Source organism: Aulonocara stuartgranti (assembly GCF_965226115.1).
Source record: "Aulonocara stuartgranti genome assembly, chromosome: 1".
Taxonomy (NCBI): Eukaryota; Metazoa; Chordata; class Actinopteri; order Cichliformes; family Cichlidae; genus Aulonocara; species Aulonocara stuartgranti.
In genome coordinates this window covers 19,238,392-19,251,621 of record NC_138939.1, presented here as the reverse complement: position 1 = coordinate 19,251,621, position 13,230 = coordinate 19,238,392, and the positions used below count along the sequence as shown (strand labels likewise).

Here is a 13,230-nt window from a genome sequence, read left to right as displayed (position 1 = left end):
TGTTGGTTTGCAGCATTGTTTACATTTTTTGCATTGTTTTTTTTTTTTCCTACAAAGCACTGCATAAGATCAGTTCTGTTGTTTCCAAACCTTGAGCCCCTGCAGCCCATTGTCTTCATTAATCATTAACAAGGGGAAGCATTTAGGTTTCAAGAATCAAACTAAAGTAAAAGCACAATCTCACCTGCAAATTGTGTTTATACATGAATCATTAGTTCAACTTAAACTCGCTGCATTACCACCCTGGTCATTCATTGTTTTAGCTGAAGTGGCTTTGTCCTCCCAGGAGAACCTGACCCCTATTTTTAGATACACTGGGTTAATTGGCAATTCTAAATTGTCTGTAAGTGCTAATAGTTGTAAAGGTTAATAGCTTAAACTTTAAGCACAGAGTGAGATCATCACTGAGTGCCAAACTTAAAAAATGTAGGTCTACGCACGTATCCTCATAACAACTCAGGACTTTAGTGGGCACCATGCACGCTTAGACTGAAATTCATAAACATTATGGTGGACAGGGTAGTAGTTGACACCGACATCAAAATAGCCAGCTATGATATACTCCCCAAGACCATCAGGAAATGATGAAACACAAACAAGAAATGTCCTGCAAAATAACAGACATAATAAAAGGAGAAACAAATTTCAGGACCTATTGTGATATACTATGTGAGGTAACCAGTGCAAGTACCAAATGCGCTCAAATCCCAAATAACTAGATTACATAATAGGGTTACCTGTGTGCATTTTACTTTGGACAGCTGTGTACAGACGTGTATCTTCTGAATGTTTCCATTTACTGAAAGTAAATTGATACATTTTATACAATTTGGCTTATAACACATATAAAACTAAGCTAATGTAACATATGTGTTAAATACTTGTGAATTTCACCCAAAACACTTTCTTTTTTTGGATTAAATATGTCATTTTTGCATCTCACTCTCCTACCTGTGTGATCCGAGTCTGTGTGCGTTCATGTGCATGTGTGCGCTGCGTGGTGACGTAGGCGCGTGCATGTGTGCCCCGGTCACAGCTCCTTTCAGCATGGCCGGAGGAGAGGTGTACTGGCAGTCGCATGACACACACAGATCGAACGCATATTTCTGTGTTGCAGGTATGGAGATGTTCTTATGTTTTGGAGATGCAGTCTTTCATTTATTGTTCTTATAAGTTGTTTTGATGTTTTTTCAGTGACATATTATTTATTTTGTGCTTTTTGTTTTTGAGAGCTTAAGTTAATGTTTTAAAACAATTTGTTGTATTTGATTCATTACATTAATGTACATTAATGAAGCTGCAGGCTCAGCTCCTTTCAGCATGGCTGGAGGAGAGGTGTACTGGCAGTCGCATGACACACACAGATCGAACGCATATTTCTGTGTTGCAGATGTGCAGTAAAGAGCCAAAGACTCAGTACTGTCTCCTGCCTCTTACTTTCACGCCAGAACACAACGCAGAACAACAGGCGTAACGCATGAACGGGTTACACTAACACTGTGTAACAATGTGACATGAGCACTTTTGTTCAGCAGCTCTTATTGTATACTACTATATTTACCAGCTATACATTACAGGTCAAGATGTGACAATCAACTTGTAAAATGGGTTATTCACAAGCAGCAAAATATAAAGTAGATAAAATAACCTCCCTCTAAAGTGGGTGTAGCTTGTGTAGAACCAGTGTGCACCCACTTCTTAAAGCTGGTCATGAAAGCTGTATGCTCTGAAAAAAGAACAGTTTAAAAAAAAAAAAGCCACGAGTTACCATAACATTCATGGCCATGATGGGATGAGTGCGTGTAAACCTCTGACCACAACTATAATTAAAAGCATTTTTTCACCAAAAGGACTATATATATATATTATATACACCGTATAATCCTGAGAAGATCTTTTATATACTATTGTAGGTGTATAGAACCTACAATAAAGAAACTGAAGCCACCAGTTTCTCTAAAATAATAAATGCACAACAGGACTAAGAATCACAGCACACAAGTTGGATAATTGTTTATATTTATATTTGTATATATATTTATATATATATATATTATATTGTGTTTACTTAACAAACATGATAAATGCAATGTCTCCAAGTTAGCTGTAACAATAAAAATACAATATCTTTGTGTCCTTAAAGTACATAGAATTAAAACAGCAAAACAAATCAAAACAAACAAACAAAAAAACCGCTCTAAGTAGTTCACAGAGAGGTACAAATATACAGTACAAATCTATTTTATTCAAAAAGGATACAAATAAAAACGCAACAAAATAGAGATAGTAATGCTTAGTTAAAGTCAGGTAGGTGTAGGATATTCTAAGGGAGCACTTTGGGTCGACAACTCTAAGGCTTCTGATTAAGATCAATACATATTGGTACGGCCATACGATATTAAAACTCACTATACAAAGTTCATACAACCTGGATTATACTTGAGGATTGAATGTTACATTTACATAATTGCATATATTTTTGCAGATTTAGGCATTTAAAAAGATGCTGTTTTTTGTTTTGTTTTTAGTTATGCGTCACATAAAAAGCAGTGTCACCGTGTGCAGAAGGAAAAAAAAAATAGTACAAAGTCATATCTGAAAATACACAGACTTTTTAAAACTTTTAACCGTTCTCATTTCTCCTGATTTAATTCGACATCAGCGGCACCAAAACCGTCCTAAATTCACCTTTGCAATACTGGATCAACTGGAAGTAGTTCACATAGAAATCCCATCGAGCAACGCCACAAAACATTGAAGAGAAAAAAAAATAGTCACATTACCACCGATAGAAAAGTTTTGGCTTTATGCAGCCTTTCTCACTTATCCAAACCCGCCTCTGCTGTTCAGACTGTCAGAGCACAAAACACCAAACACCACCCATTAATTTCTAAGGAGGAAAGAAAAAAAAAAAACCCTACAAATTCTGTGCAACAACAATAAAAACAACTGTGCATCTGTCTATGCATGTGAGGAATTAATAGATTGCCCTCCTTTTGCTGTCTTGTGTACAAAAAAAGTGCAGAGAAAAGCCTCCTTTCCATTCCCACATACTGGAAAAAAAAAATAAAGGATCTGAATGTTAAATATGAGCCTAAAGAATCTATTAAAAACGGAATAAGAAATGTGTTTAAAAAGAAAAATGAAACCAAACCAAAACGTTGCAGAGTTCATGTCCCAAAGAAAGCCCACAGTCAACCTTTGAGACATCTAAATATGAATGTTTGTCATTTCTGATTCACTCTTATTCAACCTGAAACTGGGACGCTGAGCCTACCTGGAGCATCGTTTCAATTTCACATATTGTACAAAGCAGAATTTAAGGCATTAACGACAAGCATCATCGAAGCTATCTATACAAAAAATACAGCTATCTACAGAAACGCACAACCTGTGATTTCTCCGTGATTTTTTTGTGTGCTTTACATTTTGAAACTCTTAAAACTACCAACAGATTTCAAACACTGTAAAGGAGGACATTTAGTGCAATTACTTACAGCAACAGACGATCAGTGATGTGGATCATTAGACATCTTTATTTGAGTGGATACTTCCCAAAAGCAGAGGGGGAAAAGAAAAAAGTCACAGGTGGCACTGCTCGCACCATTTAAATGTCGTCAATTTAATCCTGACCTTACACATAATGCAGAAGCAGCAATCGCGCCATGGTAATGCAGGACGAATGCATTGCTATTTGGCAAAGTGTGTGGCGTCGCAGGACAATAAACATCGATGAGAATCACTGAGCATAAAATACAAAGTGGTAAAGCAAAACACTGCTTAGATTCCTATTAGAAGAGTAATTTAAAGCAAAAATCAGCGTGGAACGACTGCATCCGCCGACCTGCCCCGCTGCTTCAGAGTTAAGACAATGAAGGGTACAATACTGAGGTTACTGCATAGAGAAGACTACGTGAAATGTTTTCAGGTATTGTGTATATTGCTTACAGGATGAAAAACTCCAATCAGATGATCAGATATAAAAAAAAAAAAAGTCTGGGTTCACATGTTTGCTAGTTTGACTAACCTGTCCATATCAAGTTTGACAGTTATTAGTTGAAATCTTTCCTCCTGTCCACACCGGCTGTAAAAAGGTTCATTTCAGGCCTACACTGACATTTAAGTGGGATGTGAGGGCAGCAGGCGAAACAGAGACATCCAGACTTGGCTCTCCATGGCCAGCTCTTCTGGAAGGACAGTAAGGGTTTTCCGAGTAGGACACACCTGGACCTTACCAAGAATGCAGGAGACATCTTGACCACATGTCCGAACAACCTGAACTTCGTCCTTTCAGCGTCGATGAGTAGCAGCTCTACTCTGTGCCCTTTCTAAAAAACCAAACTCCTCACCCTGTCTCTAAAGGCTGAGCCCCAGCACTCTTTAGAAGACGCTCATCTCTACCGCGTGCACCCACAGTCTCACTCTTTCATCATTCTCCACAACTTGGCGTCTTCAGGAGTCTGACTTTCACAAATCACAATGTGTATCTCCAACAAGCATGATATGCGGGTGTTAGGATAACCATGATTTTTTTTTTTTAAAGAAAGAAAAGAAATACTGACATATTATTAATACACACTTGAAAATATCAAATAACTGTCTAACAGTTATAGTTACAGATTTTGTTTTCCACATCCCTACAATTGTTAATACTTTTTGGAAAGAAACTGCACACGCAATAAACTAAAGTATTATTTTTATAGATATGGCACGACTGTTACATTTTAAACGTCTAAAAGTTATTTTAATGTGCGACTTTGCCATATGACTCCTGAAGCCCAATATTACTATTCCACAACACTGCATTGAAAGACCGCTGTAGCTTTGAGAGGGAATCTTTATACAAGCAAGAATGGATAGGAGGAATAAGTAATATGTGTGCGTGAGAGAAAGAAAAATGTGAACCCATCCTTTAAAACTGCTCAGGCTCAATCTCATGACCCCTTCTATCTGCTGATAGAAGTTCAGTGAATCACGAGGATATAAGGGAAACACACAACAGTGTCTGGACCTCACAAACAAACTAGTCCATAACAGCACACATGACAATAACAACCACACAACTGATGCTGCTGTCAGAGCACGTCGAATTTAAAAGATACATGAAATATTCCTAACTTGCCAAAGGTAAGTCCAGATATCTATGGCAAAAGAAGTACTTTTTGATGGGAATGTCTGAATGAGGAATGTCGTCTGACTACGATTTTATGTATGGTCTAATTGCACTTATTTTTAATTACACCCTTTTTTGATTCTTTTTTTTTTCTCCTGTAAGAAAGACAAAAGGAAGAAACTGCAGCATTTATGTCGGCTAATTTGTAAACAGATTTAGAAACGCAAGTCAGTTTTTTTTCCTCTCGCCACAAAACCCCAACAACAATACTTTAAACCTATTCCCTTCATTAAAAAAATAAACTACTGTACTGTGATTCCTATTTAAAGGTCAGTATGAAATAAATGTGACATCTGCTATGTGCAACACAAGACAATCTTAGGAACCACTGGAATAAAGACAGCCTAGTATCAATGCAAAACGTACACTTTAAAAGGTAAAAAAAAGAAGTTGATGATGATTGTGATTTCATTAGAGCCGGGCATCTCTTGGATGTGCACTTCAGTAAATCCATTAAAAAAAAATTAAAAAATATCAGTGAAGTGAAAAATCCATGTTTGGACAATGACTTCTTGAGAAAGTTTCCAAAGGCTTTGTTTGTGCAGGATTGCTAAATTAATGAAAATGAGCATTAAAAAGAGTGCATCGCCTTTAAGAGTCAAGGGATGAGAGGGTGAGATCTCACACTGCACATTTATCGAGATTTACCACACCCCACAAGAAGTTCCTGGGAGAGGGCAATACGGATCAGTAAAGCCACATAGCATAAAAATAACTATTGCTTTAATCTGGTTACTGAGCAAGTCAAGTTTAGAACATCACGGCCCCACTCATATACACAAAAAACTACTACACCCTCCAACTCCGGACTCCTGGGCTGTAGGTGGCAGTGCAGCCAGCGAAGCAAAAAGGGAAACAACTTGCTGGCTCATTCCCACAGGTGGCTTTAGTGATGACCAGGCGGTGCCTCCTCCTTAATTACAAAGTTCACAAGAGAAAACTAAATTCCCCAGTCTGGTTGTGAAAGCTCTGAGGTAAAGTGAGGAGAGGAGGCCATGACTTTGGAAGGGAAATTAAATCATTTAACTAATGTAAAAGGTCATGCAACAAATTCCTATGAGCAAGGACTTGGTGACAGTAGCGAGAAGAAGCCTGACAATACCCAGCTGAGGGGCGTGGCCATCTGTCTCGACCAGTTTGGGTGATGAGGAAGTGAGGAGAGAAGTAAAATGATTCCCTACATGGGGGAAAGTTAATAGTGGAATGCGTGACATCGCTTATTATTTCTGTAAATCTACGTTGGGGCCATCAACCTAAATCTGAGAGTATGATGGTGAATGGCTTTTGGAGAAGGAGAAATTGATTGCTGAACAAACAAGCTGATTGATTTATCGCTATTTCAGTGTAAGACAAGTGGGACATGCCACACTTGGCCTGAGACGAGATCTTTGCAGAAACGAGAGAGGGGAGAGAGTATCTCTGCTGACAGCAGAGGTTTCAGACTCCTGCAGGAGAAGCATAATGTAACATACACTGATGAAAGCATCAACAGTGCCAACATCACCAAAGGAGCTGCTGATGTCTGCAATTCTACTCTATTTTTTTTTTTTTTTTTGGGGGGGGGGGGGGGGGGTGCTTTTCATAGAAATAGGATCTTAGCAGTGAAGCAGATTAAAGATCCCTGGCGGTGATCTTTTTAATAGATCACGACTTGCAGGGTTGGTAGTTTCACTGCGATACACGTATATTATTTTTCTGTAGTCTGTGTTCTTCTGAAGAGACGGTCTGGTCAAAAAGGAAGCTAGAGTGATTTGAATGCAATGGAAACCTCCAAGTATGGTTAAGAGGAAGTGGAGACGGAGGAGGGAGGGAGGAAGAGAAATGCAGCGTATAAGGACTCTATGGTAGGCATTTCTTCAGCTACATACTTTCTGCTCCACTTTTCATGCCCCGCCCCGCCCCGTCGCCATGAACTCAGCTGGCTAGAGACCGAAAGGTCTGCATCTTTTGGCTGAGTGGCATTCGAACAAAATCAAACTTCTCACCAGACAGACAAGGATCTGGTCATTTTTTTGTATATTTTAGGTGTGCAAAATCTCAAACATTCTGAGGATACATTCACACTCTTTTTTTCCCTCTTTCTCTCCTTGTCAGACTCATTCTTACTTGTGGCAGTCTCATCTATAGTTGCTACCAAATGTGATGCTACTTCCCTGCATTAGAGCGCCCCTCAATGGACAGTTTGACCTCCTGTGGGATGAAAGAAGGCCTTGTGTGGCTGGAGCTGATTATCTGAGGGCGTGGCCCTTCGTCTCCCTTCATACTGTATCTTCGGAGGCCAGGCGAGGACCAGCGTCTCTGTGAGGCACCTACTGCAGCCTGCATTGCTCCCATCCCTGCCTCTGCAAAAGCAGAGCCTTCTGTGTGCAAGTGGTAACTGCTCTGGCTCCTTGGATGCTCTCCTGAGGTCCTACTTGGTCTGATGGGCGACTCAGTGCGGCCTACAGCCCCGAGCTGTGTGGCTTCCTCTTTATCGGCCAAATCTTTCTCTCCATCCTTCTGTCTTTCTCTGTGAATGCGGTCCAACCTGAAATGAGATGGTGGCCGTGACTGCTGAGGGGCTGGAGGCCCCATTAGCTGGTGACCAGGTCCTGATATAGCATTGGCTTTGCTTATAGTCCTGGACAGGTTCTGTTGTTGTTGCGTTTGTGAATGATGGTGCTGTGGTTGCTTCTGTTGTTGTGGAGGAAGCGGTGGCTGCTGCTGCTGCTGCAGGGTGATGGACACACACATGTCACCAACTTGTAGATGATGGCAGGCCAAGCCGTAGAGCTGGGCCGTGCGTTCGGGGCTGCAAGATGACCATCCCTGGCCAAAGACAAAGAAGGGGTGCTCCGGGGGCACGTCGATGGTCACTTTGCTCTGCTGCTCCCCCACAGTAAAATGAAGTGAAACCAGGCCGGGTCTCTGCTGGCTGGCGCGGATGTCCATCACCAAGCTTGAGTCGATTTTAAGCCCTCCGCTCACTTCGGCGCTACGCACAAAATCCTGAGTCTGCAGGTCCTCCACACGCTTCAGCTCCCCAGTAGCCAGCTGAATAATTGCCCCCTTCATGAAGTGCGATGGGTTGCAAGAAGCCGGTGCGGGAGCAAGGCTTGAAGTTAAGGCCTGAGTCGCATCTGCTGTAGGCTGGACTGGAGGCTGCGGGAGAGGCTGCTGCTGAGCTGTGATTGGCTCCACCCTTTCAGAGAGGCACACTCTGGCTGAAGAATCAGAGGCTTTAAAGCTTGGGCTAGGGGAGGCCAGTGTGGTAGAGGCATGGCTGGCTGAGGCATCATTAGCCTGTCCCGGGTAGTGTTGCTGTGGTTGCTGATGCGGATGACACTCCAAGGGAATAAGTACCGGTTGCCCATTGGCAAGCATGACAGCGTGGCCTGGCTGTCCTGCTTGCTGCTGGAGGGCGGTGACTCTGTGATCACTGTAACTCGCGTTCTGCGCCGCATACGCCGTTCGGCTGGAAATTACACCTGGACTCTCTCCGTGGACATCTCTGGCTCTGTGGCCACCCTGAGAGAGGTTCAAGGGAGCAAAGGAGACCTCTTTCCGTGCTCCGATACCACTTTGGTTAGAGGAAACCAAACGCCCAACCACCTGCTGCACCTGAGAGTTGAATAAATAAATGAGTAGTTATTTGAACAACTTAATTTCACAGAACAACTTAAAAATGGCTTTTGGTACGCTTCCTCACAGCAGCCTGAAGAAACCAAATGTGTAAAATATGAGTGGCTTTTAATTATTGAGTTCCTAAATCTTCAACCTCTCCAACAAGAGATTTCAGGCCAGACAACAACCACAAAATTATTATTTTTTAACTGATGTCAGAAAAGACAGACACCATAGAGCTCCCTCTGACTTCTTTTACAGAAAGGCTGTAAAATGGTTTGATCTGCATGGACATCATTTCTAGACCCTTCAAGTGTTCTCTATTGGTCATGCTCTGCTTGCCATGTTCAAATGTGAGATTTTCTTTGCATCAGGTGACGCTTCCCTTCAGTGTACATGTAAAACACAAAACTTAAGCTGTAACATGGAACAATGTCACACACCGTCTTATATCACTCCTGGCTCTTCTTATTTAACTGTTAACTTTGGTTTATTCTTTGTGCATTAACTTGTAAAGAGGCATTAAATCACCATTTCACTGTTAGAGGGTACGTTAGAAAGCCATCAGTGTGTCTCACCTCCAGGTCACTGTCCGGAGTGCTGCGCTGACCAGGAGAACTTCTCTCTTCCAGTCTTCGGTTCTGCAGGACTTTGTCTTGGCTGTGCTCCTGTGATGCTGAGCTGGATGCAACCTGTGGTAGACGTGCATTTCTGGCAGTGTAGACCGAGTCTGGTACAACCTCTCTGGCTCCCTGCTCTTTGTCCCCTCCATTCACCTCCAATTCATTCTCCTGCTGGGAACTGTGGCAGTCTCTGACAGCAGTGGCACCCCTTGCTCCCTGAGGGTGGCAGAAGATGGGCATCACTCGGGAGCTAAGCTCTGTTGCAGGCAGGACTCCAACAGTACCAAGGTGCTGCTGGGCAGCTTGCTCTGAGGGCAGCATCAGTGGGACACCACTGGAAGCTGCAACTTTGGCAAAGGTATGAGCAGCCACCTGGGCCTGAGGAGGTGGAGAAACAACACCTTCTTGTATGACAGATGGGTAGGGAACAAGGTGGGACACAGCATGGGGCTGCGGGATGGTCCCTGAGGGAGAGATTAATGATCCTGGGACAAAACCAGGGGGGAGCGCGTAAGGTACTGCTGCATAAGGGGAACTGACAAACTGGAGAGAAGAATGAGGGATCTGTGCATAACCAAGAGGGGAATAGGGAATGCCAGGATGATGCTGCAGGAGGGGAGAGTGTACAGTATAGGCTGGAGAAATGTGGCTTAACACTGGGTGTAAACTGGTAGGTGAGTAGGTAGCAGATGGAAGGGCCACTTTGTAGAGCATACTGTACTGGTCAACGGGCACTGCCGGTATGCTGTCAGAATTATCCACTCCATAATGAAGCCCTGGCTGAGCTCGCAGCCACTCTCCAGAGGGGGTCCCTCCCTGAGTTTCACTGCTGGCTCCACAATTCTGGATGGAAACCACTTCCTCTTCTGCAATACCACCAGCAGCACTGCCAGCTCCGCTGTTAGCCCCTCCGACTGGAACCCCACCTCCCACTGTCCCTCCAGCTCCACTGCTGCTGTTACTTATTGGGAGATCCCTTTTCTTAGGAGGCAGGCACTCCTGATTACGCTCCTGAGCTGGTTTCATTGCTATCCTCAGACAAAGCCAGTAGCTTTATTGTACTGCACAGGAACTGAAACTTGCAAGCCAGTCAGCCCGCACAGGAACCAGTTCTGAAATCACCTGGTTCACCTCATCTACCAAACTACCTGAAAAGAAAAATACAATAAAATAAGACACATAATACTGTCTCATTGCATCAGTGCTTAAAACTTTGATTTTTAGGCTTTATGGTCGGCCACAAGTTGTGTTAGTTTACCCTCAACCACAGAAAGAAAGCACTAAAGCAAACCTCTTATGGTTTCCTTTTTTTGGTCATTCATATATACTAGTAAAGTCACAATGTGCATATTAAACACAACCAGGTTAGGGTATTTGCTGTGGCAATGGCAATTTTATTTATATAGCACATTTATTATATGCAAACTCAATGTGCTCAACACAGAAGACAAAAAATAAATAAATAAAATCCCAGTACAGGTTTGCAATGCATTCAGGAAGTAAAAACGGCAAAATATGATAAAACAATGTCTGAATAAAAAGTTTTTGAGCCTGTTTTTGAATGTATGCGTAATTGTACTTGATCTCAGGTGAAAGAAAAGGATCAGTTTGAGTACAACCAAAAAAAATCTCAGGCTTCAGACTACCCAAAACTCTTGATTTCAAACAGATTTTTCTGCTCTTATCTCTGTTTGACAAGTTCAGTTAGCATAACTTTGAATTATTCAAAGTTACTGTAGTAGAATCGTAAAAGAAAATATGGAGCTAGAAATGGGCAAAAATTAGTCCACTTTGAAAGGTACAGCTATGCTGATCTAAGAGCAGAATTTTGTTAATCATCTTTGATCATGTCTATCTGTAGAAGCAAAAATAAACCATTTGACTGGGAAAACAAACCCTTACGCTGCTTGACATATATATACATACATAGTACTAATACATGAATACTCATTACTGTTTATTACACACAGACAAAATGTAATTTAATGCCCCATTTTCAAAAATTTAGCATTTTTTTATATTAACTACTTTTTACAGTCACATTTTAATACAATAAAACCACTGCAATTAAGTGCAATACATCCAATTCACACACTCCCTGCCCCCCTCCAGTAAACATTCAAGCTGTTCCATGTCTACTTGAGTAGTAATAAAGTTGGAAATATAACTGTTGCAATGCATATCAGCTTGTTTACTATACAAACACAACCCCATTCTAAAGAGATTAAAACATGCTGACAGATTTTTTTGGACAGCTCCTAAAAGGCACATTTGCTAATTTAGCACACACTTAATTTGAAAAAGCTTATATTTAAAAATAAATAAATAAATCAAAGTCCAGAATCCAGACTTCTTTCAGCATGACTATACGGGAAACAATGTGAATTTTCATCTAGAAACATCTCTTCAACTAATGCTGTAACAAGTCAAGAGTTTTCTTCCTGTTATCGCTACACTCCAGGGAAATTTGTTTACCGTTAGCTGACTTAGCTAAAGTTAGCTAGCTACTAGAATTCCTACTTTTAAGGAGAAAGAAGTGACAGTGTGACACTTCGCAGTGCAACACCAAGCGTAGCCGACGAGTTTAAATGGTAGCTAATGTTATACGAGGCCACGACGCCTATCGCTATAATTTATCACTGTGCATCAGCCCAGAGGTTCAGGCTAGTTAGCCCCACGGCTAAAGCTAAATGAACTGACTCCAGCCCTGCTCGACTCACATCAGCTCATAACTACGATGGCAGCGCGCGGGGAGCCTCTAATAAACGCCCGTGCTTCGTCTCGACCTGCACACATACCTCCAAATGTCATCGCGAACAGGAGTTTCTTTATTAAAAAGTTGATATTCGGAGGGGACAATTGAAGTAATCAAGGCTCAGGAGTCGAGCCCATTTCGAAGGCCAACAGAGGCGCTCAACAATGACGTCACTACGTTTACTCCCTTAGATTAGGCGTGCACTACTACCAGCAGAACGAAGTTTTTATCCTACTTGCACATGAAAAATATAATATTACTTTTAATGCTGCGCGAACAGATACTCACAATTGCTTTTCTGGCAGATTTTTTCCAGTTTTTTCAAAATAACAGCAATAACACAACACATCAAAGCCAAAAAACATGGCGTTCATTCACTTTATTGCACATATAGATATTAGTATCAGTTATTTTCATTTCATTTTGTTTGCTATTGCTTTGTTTTGATCAGTGTCTGCCTTAGCTTTAGTTTTTACAGAGATATGACTGACGTTATATTGTTATATTATAAGGGGTACAATCTGACAGGGTCAAAACAGGTATAGTATACAATATACTATTTTATCTACAGTCATATAGACATCCCAATCTCAGTAAACATGTGAATCAATTCCAGCCATTTTTCACAGATGTGATCAAATTGAGAAAAACTAAATACATTTCCTGCATGCTGGTGTGTCTTATTTCAGTCATTTATATAAATACATGTTTTTGTAACGTCTAGTTTTTGGGATTTTCAGTTTTTTTCATACCCACTTACTATTTAATTTGGGTGTCGTGAACTCTAATAACCTCGGTATAAATTAATTAAATGTACAATACGAAGTGTCACACAGCAGGGGGAGCTGAAGACATGCACCAAATAGAATTTACAATTGGGTAGTAACTTCATATTTTCTGTAGCATCAGAAACCCTCCATTAATTTTAGTCATTTTTATAGCCTATGTATATTAATAGTTAAATGCTTATGCTTCATACGTTTGTTTTGGTACCTTTAATCATTTGATGCAGTAAAATAGCCGTTTCATTTCAAAAACAGTAGCAGTACATAATCCTGTTGTCCTGAAATGACGAT

General features: G+C 41.2%; 1 protein-coding gene across 1 annotated transcript; it reads right to left on the bottom strand.

Annotated features, from left to right (window-relative positions):
* Nucleotides 1-5,212: 5,212 nt before the first annotated feature.
* On the bottom strand, nucleotides 5,213-12,317 carry atxn1l (ataxin 1-like). Its single transcript, XM_082521592.1, has 3 exons — nucleotides 12,198-12,317; nucleotides 9,355-10,547; nucleotides 5,213-8,773 (listed from the first exon to the last, which is right to left on the bottom strand). The coding sequence occupies exons 2-3, from the start codon at nucleotides 10,423-10,425 to the stop codon at nucleotides 7,319-7,321; spliced, it is 2,526 nt and encodes an 841-aa protein (XP_082377718.1). The 5' UTR covers nucleotides 10,426-10,547; nucleotides 12,198-12,317; the 3' UTR covers nucleotides 5,213-7,318.
* Between the last annotated feature and the right edge of the window lie 913 nt (nucleotides 12,318-13,230).